At 33.3% G+C, this 25,848-nt stretch overlaps 1 protein-coding gene across 2 annotated transcripts in view; it reads left to right on the top strand.

Annotated features, from left to right (window-relative positions):
- The window catches only part of SEMA3E (semaphorin 3E), a 254,468-nt gene that overhangs the window by 211,640 nt on the left and 16,980 nt on the right, over positions 1–25,848 (top strand). For both annotated transcript variants that reach the window (XM_001491062.7, XM_070264478.1), the window contains exons 6-14: positions 6,631–6,750; positions 7,876–8,018; positions 9,005–9,119; positions 9,775–9,844; positions 12,547–12,691; positions 14,817–15,039; positions 17,518–17,609; positions 19,820–19,861; positions 21,530–21,699. In XM_001491062.7, coding sequence (XP_001491112.4) covers positions 6,631–6,750; positions 7,876–8,018; positions 9,005–9,119; positions 9,775–9,844; positions 12,547–12,691; positions 14,817–15,039; positions 17,518–17,609; positions 19,820–19,861; positions 21,530–21,699 — 1,120 coding nt within the window. The remainder of the gene's footprint in view (positions 1–6,630; positions 6,751–7,875; positions 8,019–9,004; positions 9,120–9,774; positions 9,845–12,546; positions 12,692–14,816; positions 15,040–17,517; positions 17,610–19,819; positions 19,862–21,529; positions 21,700–25,848) is intronic.

Here is a 25,848-nt window from a genome sequence, read left to right as displayed (position 1 = left end):
AAAACAAGCGAAAAAATCTAAATGGGGGGCAGGCCCAGTGGCACAGCGTTTAAGTGCGCACATTCCACTTTGGCAGTCCATGGCTCACTGGTTCAGATCCCGGGTGTGAACATGGCACCGCTTGGCAAGCCATGCTGTAGCAGACATCCCACGTATAAAGTAGAGGAAGATGGGCACGGATGTTAGCTCAGGGCCAGTCTTCCTCAGCAAAAAGAGGAGGGTTGGCAGCTCAGGGCTAAGCTTCCTCAAAAAAAAGAAATCTAAAAGAAGGTAAAATCCATGTCTTTATAACTACAACCTCTATAAACATAAGTGAAAGAGTTGGGTCATTTCTTGAATTCATCTCAACTGTGTAGAAGCTTAGACTTAAAGTTAGACCCTTACCACATTCCTGTTCCAAAAGAGTATCTGTAATTTCCTAGCCAAGACTGCTGCTCCCTCACATTTGGCTAAATGCCAGTTACCCACACGCTTTCTGTTGATTCTGGCCATAACTGCTAGTCCCTCAGGAGCTTTTTGAATACTTTGCTTATGCTTTCCTCAACACAAAACAAAATGTCTTTAAAAAGATAGGAGAAAAAAATCCTACTCTTCAATTCCCCATTGACATTCTCTCTCTTAGGAATCTGGTTTGACCATCACACTATCAATGTCACCAAGAAAACTCAGAGTTCAGCCATGGGTGACAGTGAATGCATATGAACAGATTCAAAACACATTTTTTTTTCCTTCATGCCTCAGAAACCACCTTCTTAACATTGATAGCTAATGCCACCTATATGCCAAAACAAACAAACAAAAAATCCCAAAAGCCCAAACAACTACATAACTAATAAAAGGGCTCGTTCTCCCCCATTTCTTTCAGCATCTTAAGCAGTGTAGGTGTGATCTGGGATGCTGGATTTTATGGCTCATTTGTATCCATTCTCATCCTTCCAAGCACATTTTGTTTCTCCTGGCGGTTGTGCATGCCACTGTCATTCTGCAGAATAGTGCATTGAAAGTAGTATAATTTTCTAACAAAATTATACAATTCAGTTATAAAATGATGCAGTTAAGCTATTCTTTAGCACGTGCTTTCCACGAGGCAAATGTGTTTCACATTATTTAGATTTCTAGACATAGGAGTAATGCTTGAGTAAAACTTAAGAAGAACAAGGAAAACTGTGAATTTTTCTCACTAAACAGTTAAAAATCTATATTTCCAATGTGGCAAATAAAAACTCAAGTAGATTAATATTCAGACCATGAACAAAACTCTTGATTAGTTTCATAAAATATTAAAGTAATACAATATATTTAATTAAAACTTCAGTTAAAGTTTGTGTTGTAAGAAAAGGAATTATATAGGAAAGTATTTTCATAATGCATTTTAACTTAGGGTTATTTACAGTGGATTTGTTTTATATATTGCCAAGAGTCAAGTGATTGTCTCATTTTCTTTCATATAAGCAGTTTAATGTAGATACGGTCTTTTGGGGAGAAACTATTGGGGATAAATACTAGAAGAAAATAAAGTCCCTGTGTTCATTAGTTAAAATTACTAAATAACATAGATTTCTTGAGGAGCAAAAATTCAAAGAACTTGTTATTCATATAAACGACTAGTGGTTTTTTCTTTCTTTTGAAATTTTCTCCCTGAAGCATCTTTGAAAAATCAGAATCTTATCCTGATTTTTTCTTACTACGTTTCATAGCTTTTTAATTTAAACATCTAAAAGGAGTTTTAGATTTATTCATTTATTAATTCATTATGTCATTCATTGATTCAACAAATGTCTTTTGAGCATTTCTGTACTACAGACACTGTGCAAGATACTCAAGACATAAGAATATATAAGACACATCAAGAAGTTTACATTCTAGTGAGGCATAATGTCAAATACGTAAGGAGACAAATACACATGCTAGGATGAACAGTATGACGGAAATGGGCACGGGGGCTGTGGTGGTACTAGGAACACTGATGAAAGTTTGGTCAGCGAAGGCTTCGTGGGGAAAGTGGGCAATAGTCAGGTAAACGGGAGGTGAAGTGGGAAGGGAGGTGCAGAATTCCAGGCAAAATAAAGAGCAGCAGAGAGACTATAACAGATTTGCATCCTCAAGAAATCACATGTAGGTCTCTCTAATTCTACAGGTAAACAAGACCATGAGATATTGAACAGTTTTGCCATGGTCAAACACCAGATTTCGAGCTAGGGTTCCAATGCAGAACTATTTCCAGTATTTCTGTTTCTGTACATAGAGACTATTGTCGAGCATGACAATAATAAGTTACACTCACCTGTCAAGATACCTTGCAGATGTGTGTTTTATTTTTTAATTGTAGCCACACTTGACCATCTAAAATTAACATAACATCTGTTACCATCAGAAGCCAGCGCTGTAACAATGAAAAGTAATATATGGCATAAAAATCAAGTTGGTTATTTATATCCAGAATATCAAAATAGATTAGATACCAGTTAAATTTATGGCTAAGCTAATACATTTATTAAATATCATTTCTCCAGAGACATAGAAAACTAAAAACTTTGGTAGTTCTGTTCTTAACATTGAAAACTCTAAATATTTTACTACATATTTTACTACAGTTGCATGCCACATAATGATGTTTTGGTCAAGGATGGACTGCATATTTGACAGTGTTCCATAAGATTAGTACCACATAGCCTAGGAGTGTAGTTGTCTATACCCTCTAGGTTTGCATAAGTACACTCTGTGATGTTTGCACGACCATGAAATTGCCTAACGATGCACTTCTCAGAACATATCCCTGTTGTTAAGCAGAACATGACTGTATTTACATGAAACTTAGTCCATGAAAATATGATTTATTCAGATGTTATCTTTGCACTCTGTAAAATACCAAAATATTGATTCACAAATTTTCTCTATAGCAAATGCTTATAATTTAAAGTTTTCAATTAGAAACTATGTATTTACTGTAAATAGTATCAATTATTATAATCATGCTGAGTATTTTTACTCATTTAATTACGATTAGATATCATTTGTGCCTAAAGCTTTATTCTAATTTATTATTTTTCATTAAAGTGTTTATTTTTTCTTCAGAAAGTATTTTACAAAATATCCTTATTATCTATTACTATGAATTTATTTTGTTCTTCACACTGATAATAAGATATGAAAGGAGAATGTTTCCCTTCTGACGAAAGCCTAACATTTCCAACAGAAACACATTTGGTTCAGTTTACATAGCATATAGTTTTTAGCACCTGTCTAGCTTCTTTGAAGTTTAAGTCATACAGTTCATATTGTGTTATTTGAATTGTTCACAAAGTATTTTCTTTTATCTGGGTACAAAAAGGGAAATTAGGTAAAATTAGTAATATATCTTCTTTTCCTTTGTGCAAGTAACCTGCCCTGGATATAATATTACTTGTTATCATAGGGTTGCCATCTAGTGGCTCCAAGGGGTATTTAATTGTTAAGTTTATAGAATTGAATAAAACAAGTTCCAAACAAGTTCCTGAATGTTCCAAACAATGTTCCAAATTGGGATAAGCACAATAAAATTGATAAGGACTTAAATAAAGATTGCTTTCCCATAATAATATTTTCAGATATCAAAGTTTTAGAAATATTTTAGGAAATTAAATTAAATCTAATATTAAGAATTTAAATAGAAAACTGTCATGATTTTTAAGAAATCTATTTTTTGTATCTAAAATTCATTACGCATTCATCCCAGTCTATATTAGAAAAATAAGTTATATTTAGGACAATTTTACAAAATTGCCTATATTTTAGACAGGAAATATAATCAAATATAATAATTAAAAACAAAAATATTTCAGAAAAATCCTTGCTCTGGGGGTTCAGTAGTCAATTAACCCTTTTTTGTGTTAACTCATTCATTTATGCCATAGAGTTGATGATCCCCAAGGGATTTTAATGAATTCAGCATGAGTCTCTTCTATCCATGTCCAAGCAGTACAGCCTGTGTCCCATATATGGTTCATATCTCTAACCACTGAGTGCCTTTGATCTCAAAATACTCTTGCTCCACATATAGATATAAAATTTCTGGTAGAAACAGCACTAATTGACTTTGATATAAATTATGTTACTCTTTCCCCTTCTATTACCAAATAACACGCTTAAATAAGAGTTCTGATGTAACTTTTCCCCACCAAATTGTGTTTTCTTAAGTCCAGACATAAAGTGTCCTTGTTTTCCAGTTTTTGTTATTTTCCTTATGACACCTCTTAGCATAGCATGGACTCAACAAACACAGCTCATTTTTTTTAAGTTGTTATCTTGAAAATTTTCAAGTGCAAAGAAAAATTGAAAGTGGAGTAAAATTTACATGTGTATACTATTTACCTCGATTCACCAATTGTTAATATTCTACTACATTTGCTCTCGCTCTTCTCTCTCTTTTTCTCATATATAGTTTAAAAGTGAATTCCTTTGTGGGAAACCTAGATTTATTTGTATCATATATAATTTTTAAGTATCCATAGTGAATTTTGTGAACTGATAAAACTAGTTACTTGTCTTTTTGTAAATGAAAAAGTTTATTATAATAACATTTTGTAAAAACTTATTTTTCTTAAGCCTTTGAATTCCATTTATATCTTGTTCTTTTTCTAAACCTGATATATCAAAAGTAATTATCTTCACTTTCTAAAAATTGTTATTTAACTCAAGTTGAAAATAAGCTTCCTAACAATGTGTCCCATTTACAACTCAGTTGATTACTTTCTCAAATTTTAAACCATACAAATGTATTTAATCTATTGAAGCTTTTTAAAGTTTGAAGGACTCACATTAGAAAAAACATTCATAAATATTGAAAAAAATTTTTAAATCTAATCCATAAAATTTATAAATATGACACTGAAGTTCTCTTAAATTCTGTTTACTTGGTCAAGTTTTTATTTCTGTAAATTTAATAATTCTAAATCTAAATTTGAATATACAATTAAATTTATTAAATTGAAAATACAATTAATTTGAATTCTCTTAAGCTTTAAACTCACACTTTAAAGCACATGTGTCCACATCTGTACACATTCCAAATTTAACAGAAAAGCACTCATACTTTGAGTTTAGTACACTCATCATCTCTGTATTTTTAAACCTGACCAGAGTTATATAATGCTCATTATGAAAATAGTTTGACCGCCCTAAATTGAGGTTGCTAGTTCAGGTGATCTGCTGCTGTCATTTGCTTCTTGGCCAGAGATTTTCACCTGGAACAGGACACCGGAGCTGCATATGCCCAGGACAATCCTCTGGCCCCACTGATGTTCATAATGATTACCTTTCGTTGTCACTTTGACAAAAGCGGACTCCAAGTCCCCATGCTTGAGAAGTATTGGTCTTTTGGGAGTTCCAGTTATATCCTTTCATTATTTTTCAAAATTTTCTCTCTTCTCTTAAGCTATTTTTTTAAGATTTTATTTTTCCTTTTTCTCCCCAAAGCCCCCCTGTACATAGTTGTTATATTTTTAGTTGTGGATCCTTCTAGTTCTAGCATGTGGGATGCCACCTCAGCATGGCCTGACTAGCGGTGCCATGTCCGTGCCCAGGATCCGAACTGGCGAAACCCCTGGGCTGCTGAAGCAGAGCGCGAGAACTTAACCACTCAGCCATGGGGCTGGCCCCTCTTAAGCTATTTTAATGTCTTTCTTCTGGCCAGCCGCAAAGACACATTGTCTCTTTTTGTTTTTCCTAAATATTGGCACCTGAGCTAACATCTGTTGCCAATCTGCTTTTCTTCCTCTTCTTCTTCTTCTCCCCAAAGCTCCCCCAGTACATAGTTGTATATTCTAATTATAGGTCGTTCTGGTTGAGCTATGTGGGACGCTGCTTCAGCATGGCCTGTTGCGTGGTGCTATGTCCGCGCCCAGGATCTGAACCAGTGAAACCCTGGGCCTCCCACCCTGCCGCAGGGCCAGCCCATTGCCATTTCTTGAGACCCTGCACACATTGGTGTATTCCTCAGTCTGCTTTTAGGGTTACAAACTCCACCACATGTTGCAGCTAACTTTGTTTGTTCTGTCGACTGCCTGATTAAATTATGAACTCTTTATATGGTCCCAACTAACTAAACCACAAACTTAAAACAAATTAAATGACAATTAATTGGGTTATCTACAACTTTGTCAGATTTTGTGGTTCCTGTGCTAAAATCATGTTAGTGGAAGAAATTTCTTATTACAAGAAGGATTTGGGTTAGCTGATTCACATATAAAACCAATAATAATACCTTGATAATATGAAGGTTATAAGAACTTTAGTAAAATAAGAAGAAATCAGGTTATTTATCAAATACTCATGTGGGTCTTAGTATATGCCAGCTACTCTTCTAAGTACTTTACTCTAAGCACTTTTGAGTGCTATTCCTATTTGTAAATGAGGAAACTGAGGCGCAGAGAGATTAGCAATTAGCTCAAGTTCACACAGCTAGTGATTGGCAGAGTTAGGATTCAAATCCTGGCAGTCTGACTGTACCATCAATGTTCTTAACAATAGTGTTAATTTCGTAAAGTCATATACGCAGTAAACCTGGATACGTTTAACGTTATTTTGGTTTATACATTGTTGTCAGATCCAGAAACAAATACTGACTTATTTTTAACTGCTGTTTCCATATAGGTAGTGAATTGTTTACTGGACTCTACAGTGACTACTGGGGTAGAGATGCTGCAATCTTCCGGAGCTTGGGGCGACTGGCTCACATTCGAACTGAGCATGACGATGAACGCCTGTTGAGAGGTAGGTTTGAGGAGGAAAGAGCATATAAATCAGAATAGAAAACAAGGCTAAAACTGATGGGAAGCTTGCCATTTTTATAATAATAACAATACAAATGTAATTTATAGTTTTTACAAATTTCAGGATTTTTTAATTAGCAATATTCCTGAATTAAAATGTTAACTATGATATGTGTATATCATTTTATATCCAAATGGATTGGCTTTATTATAAAACCAAGTTACCCTCATAGCAATGCTTAGAAATCAGGATTTAAATGAAGAAAACAAACAAATACATGAAAAGTGAAAAACCTTTATCCAGTAAGTTGTTTTGTTTTCTCTTGTCAATTGAAATAATTTTGGATGCATTGATTGCTTTGCTTTGCTTGTTTTAATAAGATCACATTGCACTTTAGAGACAAGACTCTAGTAAAATCACTAGCCATTCATTGGCAGAGAATTCTTTGTAAGGAATAACGTTTATATTATGGCATACTGGTATATCTAGGGACTAAATCATCATTTTATGATGAGCATTTTCATTATTTTCAGCCTTTTTATTAAGTTTTCGAGTGCATAGTCACTATTGGCAGCATGTTATCACTAACATGTTAGACACACCCTGTCAATCAAAGGTTGTTCACTGAGACTCCTCAGACTTCAAACACAAAACTTAGAGTAAATGTTCCACCTTAAAATTACAATGAGCTAACCTGGGGGATAATTTATGAATTAAAAAAAATAATGGCATAGTTTTTTACTAAAATATTCTACACATATTTATACTGACTTTTTATATAATTGGGAGGAAGTTTATAGAGATTGTCATCATCATACCCCTAATCTGTGCTTCTTCGAATGCATTTCAAGTCTATAATGCTTGTGGTCTGAAATTGTTTTTCCCTCCCTGATTCTTTCATTTTCCAATTAAATTTTCCTCTAATATTTCTTAAAAATGGTTGATTTACAAAGACAATGGAGATATCTATAGGATTTTAATGTTTAGTACAAACTTTTAAAAGAAATATTTTATTTCTTCATGAAATGATAAAAGTTAAACATTCACATAATATATAATTCAGTAGAATAACATCCTTTTGTTGTAATAGCTATTTCACTTTTTTTCTATTGTTTACTTGTATAGAACCAAAATTTGTCGGTTCACATATGATTCCTGACAATGAAGACGGAGATGACAACAAAGTGTATTTCTTTTTTACTGAAAAGGCGCTGGAGGCAGAAAGCAATGCTCACGCGATTTACAGCCGAGTGGGGCGACTTTGCGTGGTGAGGATCGCAGGTCTCTCTCAGTAACTGTGCGGGTCTCGCAATTCGTGCTCAGGTCTTGGTTAATTTTTTAGTAGATTTCTACTTTAAAATAGTTTCTAATATTCTGTAGGCTGCCTAAAATTGATATTTACTGCCTAATCTTTATACTTCGTATCTGGGAAAGGTCTTATCTGAAATGAACTTTACATTTTGTCTGATTTTCCCCATTTTCAGAGCCATGCTGAAAATAAGTCTATAATTAGGCTGTACTTCTTCCCATACAGAAGTTTGAGCGCCATTTTAAAAAATTAATTTAACCAAAATCTTTTTAGTTTCTTGAGTCGTCATTCTAAGTGATTTACATAAGTATGTTTCAACAATTCATTTGGTTGACTCTGTAGAAGAAACATCTGTAGTTTGCTGTTGTCAGATAGGTTGTTTGGGATCATTCAAAACCAACTGAAATAGCATATATATTGAGAGAATGCTAATAATACTGCAAATATAAAGTTATTTTGATATTTAAAAGATATTTAAGAATAAACTTAGGAAGAGATATATATGTCAATGCCTGTATATGTAGTGTATGTGTATGGGTATGCAAGTATATATTTACATTGTGTGTGCATTTCAAGGTTTTTTTCTAAAGGAAGAAAAAGGAATGGATGTTTCCATATTTCTGAGATAAGCAGATTATTTATCACTAAAATAATAAAAAGTTTGCTGTATTGTAAAAGCCACTGCTTTATTTAGGAGAGACTACTGTTAACATTCTTAATATCTAGAAAGTATATTTAACGGGCCAGAGTGAAAGTACACTGACACGGCAGATGTGCAAACCTAAAAAGAAATTTATGGGGAAATGCGTGTATGGGATTGTTTGCTAAATTTTCCACATTAAATGAAAAAGCTACAACTCTTGCCATCTATATGTTTAATAATACAAAAAATCTGTTGGTAAAAGTTCCTTAAGCAGCTATTTACCTGCTTTTTGTTTTTCACAGAATGATGTGGGAGGACAGAGAATGCTAGTGAATAAGTGGAGCACTTTCCTAAAAGCGAGACTGGTTTGCTCAGTACCAGGAATGAATGGAATTGATACATATTTTGATGAATTAGGTAAATATTATTGGGAGAATTGAATTTTGTTCTTTGATGTATATGCCTTTCTATAAACCTCACTGTCTCTAGCATATATGGGCACTTGCTTTCTGGAGTGTTTGACTTCTGTCTAATTTAGAGCAAGTTTCTGTTCTTTTCAGTTTGACCAGGTCCACGTGTTGGGGACAGACGAGTTGCAGGAACAAAAAGAGACCCATCTCATTAGCTCAGGGTCAGCTCCTCTGGTCCCTTCCTTGAGGGCCAGCTCAAAGCCACCGTTTCACACTGTTGTGATTTGGTCACGTTTGAATGATTGCATATGAAAATTTGTATCTTAAAATATGTAATCGGGGGGCTGGCCCCGTGGCCGAGTGGTTAAGTTCGCCCACTCTGTATCAGGCGGCCCAGTGTTTCGTTAGTTCAAATCCTGGGCGCGGACATGGCACTGCTCATCAGACCACGCTGAGGCAGCGTCCCACATGCCACAACTAGAAGAACCCACAACGAAGAATACACAACTATGTACCGGGGGGCTTTGGGGAGAAAAAGGAAAATATAAAATCTAAAAAAAAAAAAAAAAAAAAATCTTAAAAAAAAAAATATATGTAATCGGTTCTAAACTATTTTAGAGGGCTAAAAATACTAAGTAATGTAATGGTCTTTAATTTTTCAGAGGATGTTTTTTTGCTGTATACCAGAGATCATAAGAACCCAGTGATATTTGGACTCTTTAACACTACCAGGTGAGAAATTTATATGCTCAATAAAAATGTGATGAAACAAAAAAAATGCCTCACCCCTTCACTGTGTATGCAACTTGGAATACTATTGACCCATTTGTCATTCTCATTTTCTGTACTTTATAAGTCACCAATGTCTCTTCATTCTCCTATGTTTGCAATTCTACTTTCATTTTTAAAGCCACCATCTCAATCCAGATCCTTATTGGTTTTGTTTGAAGTACCCCAGCATCCTCCTATGCCCAGCATCCTAATCTCTTTCCTCTCTGATTGACAACAGAATGATTTCCTTTCTTATCTAGTTTATAAGTTATTAATTTCATGCCACAGAGTCTAGGGCAATTCTTTTAATCATCATATAGAATTTTCCAAGTCAGACTTTCAAGGCTCTCTATCAGATCTTACCTACTTACCTTTGAAAGTTTTTACTCAAAGCTCTCAAATGCTTTGCTTTTGATAAGATGATACCTTCACAGAATCCCACTATCTACTTTATCTTACTTGAAATGACTCTCTCTTCCAACCCTGGCTTATATCAGTTCTCCAATACAGGTCAGTTGTCATCTTCAAGAAATACTCCTTGATTACCTAATCACAAAGCACTCTGCCCCTTCCTTCACTCCGGTTGTCCTGCTCCTATGCAGACTCGTAGTGGACAAACGTTTGTAATTTGCCCTCCATGTTTTGCACTTAAATAGGCTACTCGAGTTTAGGGCTTTAATCTATTATTTTTCTCTTTTACTTTTTTGTATTTTGTATCCATTGAAGAGTACTGGAAAAATGAACTAAATATAGTTCCATGTGTGTTGGTACATGAATGAAAAAATATTGTTAGAATCAATTTTGGCTGAAAGTTTACATAATAATTTCTTGAGTGTATTTCCAAATAAGGCAGAGTAGAGGTGAGATGACAGGATGAGAAATAAAGAATATGCCTCAATTCTCTTGACAGGGATAGAATGATATTACTCAGTCCCTCTTTTGCATTTCATTGGCCTTAAACTCTTATATAACCATGTAAACATGTTTGCTTAGGGTCTCTCCATAGAGCTTTTGTTTAGTTTTTCAGCTGGTGATTTCTTATGTTCACTTTGAAAAAAATAATAAAGCTCTTTGGACAAGCATCTTGATATTGTAAAGTGACCTTTTCTTCAGTAGAGAAGCATGCAAACAATTTTGCTATCAATTATTCCCTGATGCAAAGAAAATTAGTTACTGTCTGTTGGTAGTTATCACAGTCCGTGAAAAATCCCTAAATTTTTTCTTTTACTTCATCTTCTCCTGTATGCCAGTGAATAATTTATATGTTGCATGATAATTCTATGGCTTTAAACGATAAATGCAAACTATGAGTGTAGTTTTCTATGGGTTAGTATCTTCATTTTACATGCTACTTTCCTAAATGATAGCATAATGGTTCTGTCTGAGATTTCAAAGACAAGACGTGATTTTCTTTCATAATTTCAATTTGGACTGTTCAATTTATATATAAATCTGAGAAAAAGTCTTCCCAGCTGTTACCTGACTTAAAGGTTGATATTTGTAGCATGGAGATCAAAGGTTTACTGCCACTTTGGTTGGGAGACTATCTCTGGTTTTCTCCCTACAGCAGGCATTTCCAATTGCTTCAAGGTGTATTATAAAATGTGTGAATTGATGTCCTAAGACACTAACACAAGTGCTGTCCTACAGGTGTCTTAGAATGTGGGAAATTTTATATTTATAGAGAACTTTGCATTTTGCAGAGCACTTTCACAATCATTAATTATTTTTACTCTCACAATAAGGATGCTATGGAAATGTTAGAATTCATTCAGATAATGCCAATTTAAGAAATATGACCAGATCTTAAACAAATCATTTGGAAATGTTCCTTTGCAGAATCTTACTACAAATGTCCCTGATAAACCTTGCTGTCATTAGTCAATTAATGTGTTTATCCTCAGCACGTAGAAATTTTTATCAAGAAAATAATTTCAATTGCTACCAGTTCTGGAGGTAAAAAATCTGTTTTATATAATTTAAGTCATTTTCCCGAAATTAATCTTGTTCAGTCCATCCTCTTTCCACTATAGCACTGTTTTCAGTGACCTAGAGGAAGGAAAATACATCAAGCTTGTTAATGTCTGTGTGACCTCAAGCTAAAGAATATAACAAAGTTCCAAATTTTTGTGACTTTTAAATTGTTCATGAGTAGCAATCTGAGAAATTGTTACTGAGAAATCTAATAAACACACTGAGAAATCTAATAAAGTTTGAATAGAATTTGTGGCAATATTAACAGCATGGTGATTAGAAAAGCAGTATCTCCTCTGAAGATGGAAAAACATGCAAGGAAATAAACCTTAAAAAATGAGTAATCCAACTTGGGAATGAATCTTCTTTAATATTAAGGCCAGATCTTCCTTAATAAAAAATGTATAAACATAAGATTTAATAGTAATAGTGAAGTGACACAACTCCTTTTTGATTCTAACAATGTCATTTTCAATTTATGATAGTAAATAGGCAAAGAAATGGTAAGTTTTGGAGTTTCAATACTTGAAATATTGCAACAGTTAATATTTCTAGAATATACAATACTTAAGAGATTGCAACATTTTTACCCAAAAGACTATATTCTTATCTACGTAGTCTGGAGGGTTTGACTAGGTGACCTCCTAGTCAGTTCCAGAAGAGTAATTATCTTGTTTTGTATTTTTCAGTAATATATTTAGAGGGCATGCAGTATGTGTCTATCATATGTCTAGCATCCGGGCAGCCTTTAATGGGCCATATGCACATAAGGAAGGACCTGAATACCACTGGACACTCTATGAAGGAAAAGTCCCTTATCCAAGACCTGGTTCTGTAAGTTTAGATATTTAACAACATATTCTTATCTTTAAAGACTCTGACATAATATTTTGCTCACTGTTTCAGATACTTTACAAAACTTTGCCTTAAACAATCAAGAAATTCTACACCTAAAAATATGCTTGATTACTTGCATGCTAAAGAAAAATCACTTCTTATATTTAGTTGTATGCTTGTTATTTAGTGAAAAGAATCTATGATAGGTACATGTTAGCAGCATTATAAAATATGTATTATCACTGATATTTTGGCTGTCTAAGTAGCTCCACCTAATATTTTATTTTTAAGGGTACTGATGAATACAGAAACATCACTAAAGGAGTATCATTTTCCTCCAAGCCTCTTCAGAAGAATTAGTGCCACATATAACCTCCAAGCAGAAGAATGTTACCAAATTTCTATATTCTAATATTTGGGTCAGCCTCTAAGTTCTCTAGGCCAAACTTTCTTCTTACTTCTCACTATGGCATATCTAAAAGAAGCATTTCTCTGCCTCCTCAGAATACTTAGCATCTCATTTAACACCCTTGCTGGCTCCTAGAAGAAAAGTGCCAATACAGATGTGCTGCTGGAGGACAGGAAGCTCCAGCGCTTGCCTCTGAACTGCTGCCACTAAGATTCTCCCTAACTAGCCATTCAAATTCTTGTGCTTTTAATTACACACCTATCTAAAAATGATGATGATGACAATGATGATGATGAGATTTTGTATTACATGTCCTATGCACAACCAGATTGGAAAAGTGTAGGATCATTGTGTGTGCTATGTGGGCTGCGGAGAACAAACATTTAACTTGTCGTGCAAGTCAAAGTCTATGCTTTTATGAGCAGCTGGTGAAAACTCATAACTATGCTGATTCCTCAAGTCCTTGCAAGTCAAGTAAAAATCGTTTTTTAAGAGCCAAAATCCAAAGTGGAAACAAGTCTCACCTCTACTGAGTGTGAGGCTTTACCATTTCAATCACTCTCTCTCACAAGCTTAAAATTATTACTTCCAGGAAGACATAAAGTGTATTTTATTTCATTCTATTGATTGAAATTACAATTTAAACGGAGAAAAGCCACTCCTGTGGCTTTGCTGGAAGTACTTCTTGAAACCACATGGTATTAAAGGAGATTTGAAGGAACTGACTGGTTACTGAACTCCTCCAGGCTGATCCAAAATGTTTCCAATTATATATCATCAGAGTACACTCAAGTGAAAAAATTCATGCCAAATTAAGAAATATGACCTGAATTTTTAAAACAAACCATTAAAAGTGCCCTCTTTGCAGAATCTGATTACTAAACTATTGTATTTATACTCTGAAGTGGAAAATTTTTATCAACACAATCATTGCAAGTTTTGCTGGTTCTGGAAGAAAATATGTGAAATGAGGGAGTACTTAACAAGAACTTAGCTATTCCAAGGAGTAACTTAGGGGCTGTGAACATTTATTTTTAGAGTCAGTGACTTGAGAATTGAGACATTTAGCAAATGTTTCTGGTTTTCTCAATTTGTTGTGGCTAATCCATACAAAAATAATACAAATTCATACAGATTACAGTGGAACAAAGAGCTTTTTTTTTCTTAATTAACAATGATGGAATTTGAATAGGTTTCTATATTACAGCACTAAAACTCCAGTCAGTGAGCCAACTGGAATCATCATCAATCATATTATCACAGTATCTATAATGGGAAAGCTGTTTTTTGTGGCTGTGATCTTTAATTTGGGGGGAAGATTTGGCACAACAAGAGGCTTTTTGTTTTGCTATGAACAATAGATTGTTTTCTTTCAAAATTTAACTTAAAATGTGAAAAAATAAATGTCCAAAAAAGGGGAAAATAATTACAATATTTATGATATTATACATTTTTGCCCCCTCCAAAATGAACCAGTAGTAAATATACTTCACTTTTCTGGGATTTCATTCTTTTCTGTATATTTCTAGTGCTGCATGTTTGAAATAACTGCCTCCCTTTGCAATTTTTAATACAGATGGAATGAAAAACATACGGTTTCTAAAAATTTCTAAATGCACAGTTGATTAATTGAACATATCCAATTTTTCTAATTCTTTTCATAATTGATTATAAATATAAGGCAAAAAATTATTTCATCCACTTGTATTTCAGTGTGCCAGCAAAGTGAACGGAGGGAGGTACGGAACCACAAAAGACTATCCCGATGATGCCATCCGATTTGTGAGAAGCCATCCACTTATGTACCAGCCCATAAAACCTGCGCATAAAAAACCGATACTGGTGAAAACAGATGGAAAATATAACCTGAAACAAATAGCAGTTGATCGAGTGGAAGCTGAGGATGGCCAATATGATGTCTTGTTTATTGGGACAGGTAAAAATTAGAAAGTACTTGGAGACATTTAAATTGAACCCTAAAATCCATAACATTATTAATATTTTTAGAAAAAACCTATCAACAAATCTGTTGACCCGTTAGCCCATTTATACACTGCTCATCCGCTGCATTGAAAGAGAGGATTTGGGGCAGTTACAGCACATAATTCCTGTTACGTGGTCAATACTTAATGCATTTGAACAAATGAATAAGTGAAGGAATGAATAATCGACGTTATTAAACAGTATTGGTTCCAAATAGAGCTTCTCACAGATGAAATAGGGTGCCATAGCAGGGATGGTTCCCCGTCAGTCCCTCAGGTCCTCTCCCACCCTTGGCTGCTCAGTTAAGGTCTGAAGATCTTTCAAACAACTTGGTACAATAATTTCACCTAAATCTATAATCACAGCAATGCTTATCAGGCCCCGTCAGAATCAACCATTTGTACGAAACAGGGCAAATGTTACCCATAATGGAGGTAAACTTTTAGACCAAAGCTATAATATCCTGCATTAATAAAACAAAATGTAATAAATATGCTAAAAGTGAAATTTTAAAATATCTAATCTCAGTTAATGCCATACGTTAAATCTAGCTTGTGGAAGAGAACTTGGAATCCTTTAGCATTCAGGGTAATATGTATCAAATTCTAAGTACTTTAAAATTCTATAGTCATTTAAAAAGTCTTTAAAATGATAATTTCTTTTTTCATATGCATCATAGTAATTGCTCCAGTAGTTGCTATTTAGAAGAGTTATCATTCCACCATATATAACTTTAACCATGGACTCATAATTCTAAAGAGACATTGCATATGCTCAGATCAGGAATCAGGATATAATATTAATATTGGTGCTTGGGCTTCTCCAGTCGTACTTTTTGAAAAAGCAGAGATTTAAGTAAGGAAACATTCATCTGATTTCCAGACATTGATCTCTAGTGCAGGCTATCTTTTATCATTTATTTTAGGAGATTAATAATATGCTCTGCACTGGGGCTCAAGATGAACAAAGCATCAGATTTCTTTAACAAACTTAAAGTTACCTGGCCATGAATTCATTCATAGTGATATCCAACAGAGTTAAAAAAAAATAAGAATGAAAAAAAGAGTTTCATAAGCTAGAGAAATATTTGATAAAATTAATCATGGAAAAAGGTATATTATTTTTAAATGCCCTGGAAAGTAGAAGTCATACATATCAGTCCAAGACTGTTTTTAGAAATACTTTCTTCTTATATTGACCAAAGCTATTTCAGAGAATTCCAGAAATGTCAAGTATATACTTGTGCTATCATATAAACCATGTTTAATTCAAAGATATCAAAATATTGAATCACAGCTTTTCAGCACTAAAGAACATATTTTATGAATGTGTGATGAATACAACATTGGAAAATCCCACAAATGATAGTTATTTTTATACAAATTTACCAGACACATGCTTTAACAATTTATGTATATACGTAGAGACAGAGAGAGAGAGGAGAGTTCTTATTGCAAAATCACTAGTTACAATTTAACAATTTGAGTTTCACCTTTGCTTTTTGCTTCATATAATAATCGTGGGATATTTATTATGTGTGCTTGACTTTAAAAATTATGATAACGTGTTCATTTTAGTGTATAAAACAAGTAATTGTTATTAGTTTTATTTTAATCAAATTTTATTAACCCAACCACAAGATTGGATAATTTTTAAACAAATTGCTTAGATACCATAGAAACTGTTGCATCAGTTCCTCCAAAGTGCTTATGTTTTTCTGAGTTACTTCTAGCACTACACCAAATTATTCTTCCAGGAAAATTAATGTCTTATTAAATTTTTTTTTGGAAAGAACAAGCTCAGAATATCAGGAATAATAAAAATAGGTGGAGTTTTAAGATATGAATATAAATTTATAAAATCCTTTATGGAAGCTAAGTGATTAGTACAGGAGGACTCACGATGCTATTCTCTTGATAGCATATATTTGAAATTTTTCTTATTAAAAGTATACACACACACACACACACGCACATATAAATATAAAGATTTCCCTAATGTGTTGTTTGGAAGGCTCCCTAAGATTAAAAGTATAGTTTCCTATAAGGAAAGTAGCTTTAGGTAAAAAGATTTTCTTTCATCATTCAGCACAGAAGAAGCTAAAATAATTTGGCATCTATCTTATATTTCACTAATTCCAAAAGACGTTTTGATTTCTAAACCTTTATTAGATTTTTGAATTGAAATTTTTGAAAAATAATTATATATTATTTGGTCTTATTTTTTGGCCAGGCATATAAAGTTAATTTTTTTGCTAATTGAAAATAGGAAGATATAAGTAGTAATATTGTTTTAACTGCAATGATTAAATGTTTCCTTCATCTAGATTTCAAATCTTATTTGAATCCATAGTGCCTACATGGCTTTTAATTGTTTGAAAACTAGATTGTGATAAAGCTTCTAGTTTATCTCTTCTTTTCCTTTCTTACAGATAATGGGATTGTGCTGAAAGTAATCACGATTTACAATCAAGAAACAGAATCAATGGAAGAAGTAATTCTAGAAGAACTTCAGATATTCAAGGTATTTTTAGTAAAAGTATAGACGACATTTATGTATTACAGACAATTGTAAGTGAGTTGTAAATAGGAAAGACATTGTGTCAGTTTTTTTCTAACAGGCATGCTGTGAATTCAAATGAAGTAAGGAATGATTTAAAATCTTGATGTATCTATCTGATTGTCATAGACTATTGAAATGAAGAGGCCAATATTTACCTAACATGAAAAGGATTTCCATATGTGAACTGTGACTTAAAGAAAGAGCGCTTATCCCACATATGAATTCCAGAATCGTTATTGCCAAGTCTCATCTTGTACAAATGTACTATGAATACAGACGATTTAAAAATGTGATAAGTATACTGCTTTTTTAATAAAATAACATATTAGTTACACAGAGAATTTATTAAAAAAGAAAAATGCAAAATGATAATGAAAAGTTTAGACATGACAAAAACAATTGTGTATATGCACACACACACACACACACACACAAGTCAAGTCTCAATATTGTGGCAGTTATGGCCTTTAAAGTTACCATGGACACTGACTTAGTGAATACTGACCATTACTCTTAGAGGAAATACAGGATTAGGTTCCCGAGAGTCTCTAGTCACAAGGTTTTTGTCAACTGATTAATTCATAGCCTTCTTTTATGTGTGTTTCTGTTCTGCCCTGTATAAAAATCACCTTATTGAGTATATATTTTTGATTAATTCACATTGAACTCACAGCCACCACTATAACTCCTGCCTGAACAAAGATTAACACACGTGTTTTCTCCATAAGGCACATCACAGCCTTTTGGAATTTAGGGACGCAAGACAACACTTCATCACTATGGGGCCATTTTAAACATCAAAATTGCCAAAAAGAAACACGAAAGTGTGAAAACATGGCACTAAATAGCCCACAAAAGGGACACTTGTTTACCATATAAGAGCTGAAACGAGAAGGTCGGTTATCGCCTTCATCGACCTCAACTGGGAATGTGCATGTTGGGCAACTGCAATTTTTTGCCACTCTATGCATGCACATGTTTGTGAATGACTGCAAAACACCACGAATATTGAAGTTGGGCTTACAAATAAATGTTAGTGAGTTAAGCAAATATGCAAAAACACGATCTGCAAATAATGAAAATGACTGTATATATATATGTAATGATTATATATGAAAATGTTTTTATTGATGAAAAACAGTTTGCTTCACCTTGGCTGTCCTGGAGATTAGATTCCCCATAACCACACCCAAAGCTAACCATCTTTCTATCTCAACCAGAGCAGCTATGCTTTTGTTTATTTTGCATATTGGACCTCTGTGTAAAATTTCATTTCATGTTAAGGACCATAGCTTTCATATTAACAGCATCCACCACGGTGTCTTGATCACATAAACCCTTAAGTGACATTGTTGCCTGAATGAATAAATGAATGCATGCATGCATACGTAAAGAGTTCTGTAGTTTAAAATATTTTTTAAAGTAATCATTGACACAAGGGGTCAAATTTTCTCTTTCACAATGTAATTCTTCAAAGGGTAATCATCCAAGAGTGCCTGCCCATTGCTTCTCCACTTGCAGAATTGATCTGAGTTTGTGGCTCCTTACACCCTCTAATTGCTATCCCTCGAATAACACATAGGCTCTCAAAACTGTGCTATAGGTCATTCTTCCTCTGGTGCAATGCTAGAACGATGAGGTTTTTCATCTTGTTCAAAGCATCCTGGGTTCATTGTGATTGACCATGATAACTCCAATGAAAATTATTTTGTTTAGGCTTGGGTTAAAACAATTAAAGATCACGTGGTTTATTAGCAATAACACCGATGCAAAGACATAACTGTTTCACTTCTAATGGTTCAACATACTTTATAAGAATGAACACTCTGACTTTATTATTTTATTTAAAGATATTTGAGTTTCCAAAGCATGAGTAATATTCAAATGCAAATACAAAAATTATGTTTTAGAGACAAATAGTAAGCTGCTTAGATTATTTACTACTTTTCTCATCTACATATCTGTCCCATTCCATCAGAAAAGACTTTTAAAAAGAAAGCTATATTTTAATTTGATTGTATTTTCCTATTGATTTACTAAAATGAAAGGTATAGACTGCTTGGCATAGAACCACTGACATATCTAATATGATTTCAGGTAATTTACAACCATGTTAAGGTATGTTCCTATACTTCCTTTCGTAAAAAGGAAACTTTTTTAAAATTTTTCAGGATCCAGTTCCTATTATTTCTATGGAGATTTCTTCAAAGAGAGTAAGTTGTGTGCATGTGTGTGTATGGTGTGCATGTTTTATATATGAGTTAAGGTCAAAGGATAAAGAGCATAGGTATATGTGTTTATAAATGAAAAAGTTACAGTTTTATTCTGACAAAAATATATAGTGATTTACATATAATATGTTTCTTCATTTTGTATTTTTAGAAAGATATGCAAGAATTTATTTACTTCTATTATCATGATAGGACTTTATTCTATAATTTTTTTTGCTAAAGTTTTTGCAAAAATAATGGTAATGATGGTAATACAAAAAAGTGTGCAGGGAAACACAAACTTCCCTTCCAGGAACCAGTTTCTGGTGTATATTTCTTCAGAAATAGTTGGTTGTATATATTACCACAAATTTATTTATAAATAACCTTTTATGTTTAGGCAAACGGGAACATGATGGTTGTTCTGATACTTATCCCTTTTACTTAACAACGTATCTTACAGTTTATTCTATGTCATTCTATATGTATCTACATCACTCTTCTAAATGTTATATGTCAATGTACAGTGTTGGTGGGAATATCAATTGGTGCAGTCGCTGTGGAAAATGATATTGAGGTTCCTCACAAAATTAAACATGAACTACCATATGATCCAGCAATTCCATTTCTGGGTATTTACTTGAAGGAAATGAAAACACTAACTCGAAAAGATATCTGCACCTCCATGTTCATTGCAGCATTATTTACAATAGCCAAGACAAGGAAACAACCTAAGTGTCCATAGACAAATGAATGGATTAAGAAAATGTGGCATATATGTATATACAATGGAATATTATTCAGCCATAAAAGAGAGGGAAATCCTGCCATTTGCAACAATATAGATGGACTTTTATGGCACTATGCTAAATGAAATTAGTCAGAGAAAGACAAATACCATATGAACTCACTTATATGTGGAATTTAAAAAAAACACACAAACAAGCTCATAGAACAGACTGTGGTTGCCAGAGGCAGGGGAAGGAGAGTGGGTGTAATGGGTGAAGGTGACCAAATGGTACAAACTTCCAGTTATAAAATAAATCCTGGGAACGTAATGTATGGCATGGTGATTATAGTTAATAATACTGTATTGTATGTTTGAAAGTTGCTAAAACAGTAGATCTTAAAAGTGTTCATAACAAGGAAAAGAATTGTACCTGTGTGTGGTGAGGGATGTTAAGTAGACTTATTGGGGTGATTGTTTCACTATATATACATTTATATACATATATATATCTCAAATCATTATGGTGTATACCTAAAACTAATATAATATTATATGTCAATGATCTCAGTTAAAAATGCAAAAAAGACCGTTCATCTAATCTCTTATTGGACATTCCTATAGCTCTTTAAAAAAGACCTGCAATGTTAGATGATCAAAGACTCTTTCTACATAGATAATGAATAAAGGAATAGTCACTTCTTGAGATTTTGTCAAGCTCACTCTAGCAATTTTGTTACTCATGCATCCAAGTCTGTAAAAGTATTTCAAATCTTGGAAAAGTGAAAGGATCAATATTCAGTTATTTATCCTGAGTAATTACAGTAATTTAAGTGAATATTCAGGGAGCTGATTGTCTATAAATGTGAAAATCTAAGTATAAGAGCTCAGTGAGAGTTCTGTCCATTTCTGCTAGTGGCCTCTCTCTTCTTTGATGTCTGTAGCAACAGCTGTATATTGGATCCACTTCTACCGTGGCCCAAGTCAGATTCCATCAGTGTGACATGTACGGAAGTGCTTGTGCTGACTGCTGCCTGGCTCGAGACCCTTACTGTGCTTGGGATGGCATATCCTGTTCCCGGTATTACCCAACTGGCAGCACACATGCAAAAAGGTGAGACATAGTCTTCCAGGGAATATTTCTCTCGATTAATAATACCCTAACGCTTTTTTTAAATCTTCTTTTTTCTGCACCCATTCCATGAAAATAGCCATATTATTTTCATTTAAATAAATCATCATAGTCATATTTTTCATAAAATGAGCTTTGAAAACTTGAAGTTTTCCTGAAAATAGCTCTCATTAATTATTGTGTAGAGACTGGAGCTGAGCATATGGCTAGGATTTTATTTTTCCACCCAGGCTTGAATAAACTCCTCCCCTTCCTGAAACTTTTGGTGCAAGACATGAAACCAGTTTAGATAAACCTAAAAGGTGGAAATGGCAAGCCATCACAAGTGAGGGATTCGAAGACTTACAAGGAAAACCAATAAATAAATTCTAAAATCCATCCTGCATTTGCCCCGTATCCTCTCTACCATCTGGTCTTCATTTATTTCGTTTTGAAAGTTCATTTTGAATATTTTAACTCCTAGGCAAATGCATGACCTATATAATTAATGAAATGTGTGATTTAATTCAACACAAATGAAAGATACTTCAGGACCTCCAAACTCTATTGTCTACAATTCAGCGAGGTCATTGCTACTTGTTAGAGAAGGTAAATCCCAGGATTCTTTGAACAGGAGATCTTGAGGTGCACACAGTATTTTGAAGAATAAGGATATTTCTTCACTCAAGCCATATGAAATTGTGCATTCTTTGGGGGAAAACATGAGGGAAAAATATTTTTATTTATTATAGCATAAGCAATTTTTTAATCTTAATAAAGTGACCAAAGACAATATAAAGCAAAAACATAGAACTATATGCAATTTACTTACTGAAAAGCAATGTTTGTTCATTTCAATTATTCTTACTCTTTCACTTTGGTTTACTTTTCTTTAAACCTTTCTCAAAATCTAATTTAACATAGCTGTTATTTTTATAGGTTCACATATATAGTAGAATTTCATTTTTAAAAAAACTTGTTCCCTATTCCAAAACTTGTGTTAATTTGACCTTAGCTAAATTAACATTTAGGTGAGTATTTGAAGAAAGGGTATAATAAGCAGATAGTAAAAAGATGCTTTGAAAAGACATTTATGAACTAAATAATTTACCAACTGTATTAAAGAATTGAGCAAGTTGATTTTTACAAATATTTATTGATGCTTGAAAACAATTTGTGAAGAATATAAAGATGTTATTATTTGAAAATATTGTCTAATGATTTATTCACCCATTAAGCCAATTACTGTGCTATGTACAAAGGGTATGAAGAAAGAATCGCAGCCCCTTGTCTATAGGGAAGCAGAAACTAAGGTGGAGAATGGAATTGTGAGTAAGAGAGGGAGAAAGCTCTACTGAGCACTCACTTATGAGGTACTGGACTAAGTGCAATACACATAGAACATTATTTAACTCTTAAAATAACCCAGCCTTTGGGCTCCATCCTGAAGACAGAGATAGAAGGAGATTTTAGTTAAAGGGAATTAATTGTTTGTACAAAGACACAGAATGTTCAGGGAAAACCATGTCATTCCATATGTTAGGAGTGAAGTAGCAGGATCTGAGAGTGGAAAGGTAATTTTACCCAAAATAATAAAATTATTTTATTGTTATTGGCAACAATAAAAATGTTTACAAGCCTTGCATCAAATACGTACAAATAACAAGGTTTTTTATTAGGTGTGCAATAGTGGTGATGAATTTTAGCTGAGCAGTTTCCATAGCTGAATATTTCTTGGCATGTTTCATCTTGTAAGAGTGTACAACCACAAGCTTTGTAGTATATTTAAAAGGGGTGACCAAAACAGTTATTTAGAAAAGGTTAAATGAATGGGCAAAATCGTAGACAGGGAGGAATGAAACGCTGGAGTCAGGAGGTGTGTTCATCAACGGATTAGTTCAGTTCAGCACAGGTCATGGAGATCTGTCAGTGGTGTCAGATTCTTTTGAACCATCACTCATCCCTGGAGGAAAACTTTTTGGATAAGTTCCAGCACGTGAAGGGAAAATAGTTTGCTTTTGTGGCAGATTGCTTTGCTTCAGACCTGACTAGCAGCAGAAATTGAAAACTGGTCATTAAAATAAATACTTTTCAGTTCACAGAGTGAAAATGAGTCAACAGAAGAAAACCATTAATTCACAACCCTAACCACTTGTTTAAAATAGTCTTCCAAAATACTCTATAATTTATGGAGCTAGGTCTTTTCCTCCCCTTGCTGTTATATTTTGTCTATGTCCAGTGTTCTCTTAAAGAGTTTCTAAGAGGCAAGAGATATAAGAAAAATATATGACTTTGAGAATAAAAGGCAATTTTGCTTATTAACCTTTCTCAAACTCCTGAGCATTTACATTCTTTTTTAAATGCTGAAATAGAGGACAGCTATGTTAGGATATCATAAAATGAACTGAAACCTTGCTGGAGGATATGATAACTTTCTTTTTAAATGCACGTTTCCAATGATTTTAAACAAAATTTTTGCATGCTTATTATTCACTTTACTTATCTAGAATTACCTGATTGCACTTCCCTTTATTCTCACATCATTTGTATAATAACATTTCTGTAAAGTAGACACTAGTTCCCATTTCCTTGATTTCCCACTGCTTTGTTATTCAGTATTGCTCAGCAGACGTTGGATTCCCAATACCAATGCAGTACTTAATGAAGTGAGGAGTCAACACCAGCAGTTTACTTCTCATCTAAAGCTGCTGGAGGTTGTATAATAGCTCTTCATTCTAGTATTAAATAATCGGGAAGCATAAAACTTTTTACCTTTGCTACTTACTTTTTTGTCAAATTCTATTTTCAGTTTAGCTCAGTAGAATCATCAAAGTTAAGTTTCAATCTTAACTTTGTAAAATACCAGATCTTTAAGTAAGGTTGTATTTATTTATTTATTTATTTATTTATTCTGAAACATTACATTTTATTGCTTTTATTTATTTTTTTTACATACAAATATTTTTAATCTTTCTTTTTCTATGATTTTTCTTTTTTTCCCCAGGTTTTTCTTTTTTAATTACTTTCAGATGTACATCATATTTTGAATTCTGTGTACATTACATCATGTTCTTTAGTTTTCAGGTGGTGAACATAAATAAGGTTTTCTAATCAGCAATCTCTATTAAAAAAACATGCTTTTGCACATAGTTCATAATCCTAAAAATTGATCGAAAATGTTCATCTGCCCTTACTTTCAATATAAGGAAATTCTTAAAGAATTGTTGTTTAAATATTGAGTTGTTAACTAATATCTGAACTCATACGTGAGAAAGCACTCCATCTATTGGAATAGTGTTCCATTATCATTATTTGGAGACAGTGAGGAGCACTTAGAACAACAGCAACGAAAAATCGAGACTGGAATAGAGTTTACGTGTCAGTTAGACCAACTTCATCTTACAAAGGAGAGCACAAAGAATCAGGAAAAGGAAGAGATGTGTTTAAGACTATACAGCATGTGAGTTTTACGCTGGGATTTGAATCTGGTTCCCTTTTCCAAGTTTTATCGTTGCATATGGTTAAAGCATCTCCTTGTCACTTTGGAAGCCTCACCATTCTCCTCAAGGGTAAAACTTCTGCTTTGCCTCAATCTTGAAGAAATGCCACGATTTAGAGAAGCAAGTGGTATTTTCTGCCTTTATGTATTTTTTATCTTTATTTTTATCTCTAATCTGAACTAATATGCCAAAGATCTTGATTTTAGAATTCCAGTACTAATAATAATTTCCATTGTTTAATTCCTCAGAAAGATATATACAAATTTAAAACATGATGTATATTCTGGAATTCTTTTTCCATGAATAAGGAGTGTTATTTTTCAATTATGTATCTAAATAATCTATAAAATATGAAAATATGCTAGAAGTGATCCTAATTCTAATAGACAAATTGATGAAAGATCTAATATTCCTTGAGTTTCACTATGTGGAAGACATCCTCTTAAATATGTATAACACACCATCACATTCAATAGAGGCATATAATTTCTGAATATTATATCTGAATAAGAGTAAGTTGAATATGTTGGCTTATCTCTTTTTATTAGCAACTATGTTTGTCTAATTGATCACAATTGCTATAGAACAAAATATTTGGATTCAAATACCTTTTTTAACATGCAATTTATTACATATATGAGTTTTATGCATT

Source organism: Equus caballus, chromosome 4 (assembly GCF_041296265.1).
Source record: "Equus caballus isolate H_3958 breed thoroughbred chromosome 4, TB-T2T, whole genome shotgun sequence".
Classification (NCBI taxonomy): Eukaryota; Metazoa; Chordata; class Mammalia; order Perissodactyla; family Equidae; genus Equus; species Equus caballus.
The sequence above is the reverse complement of the archived record's forward strand: the minus strand, read 5'-3'. Positions and strand labels throughout refer to the sequence as shown.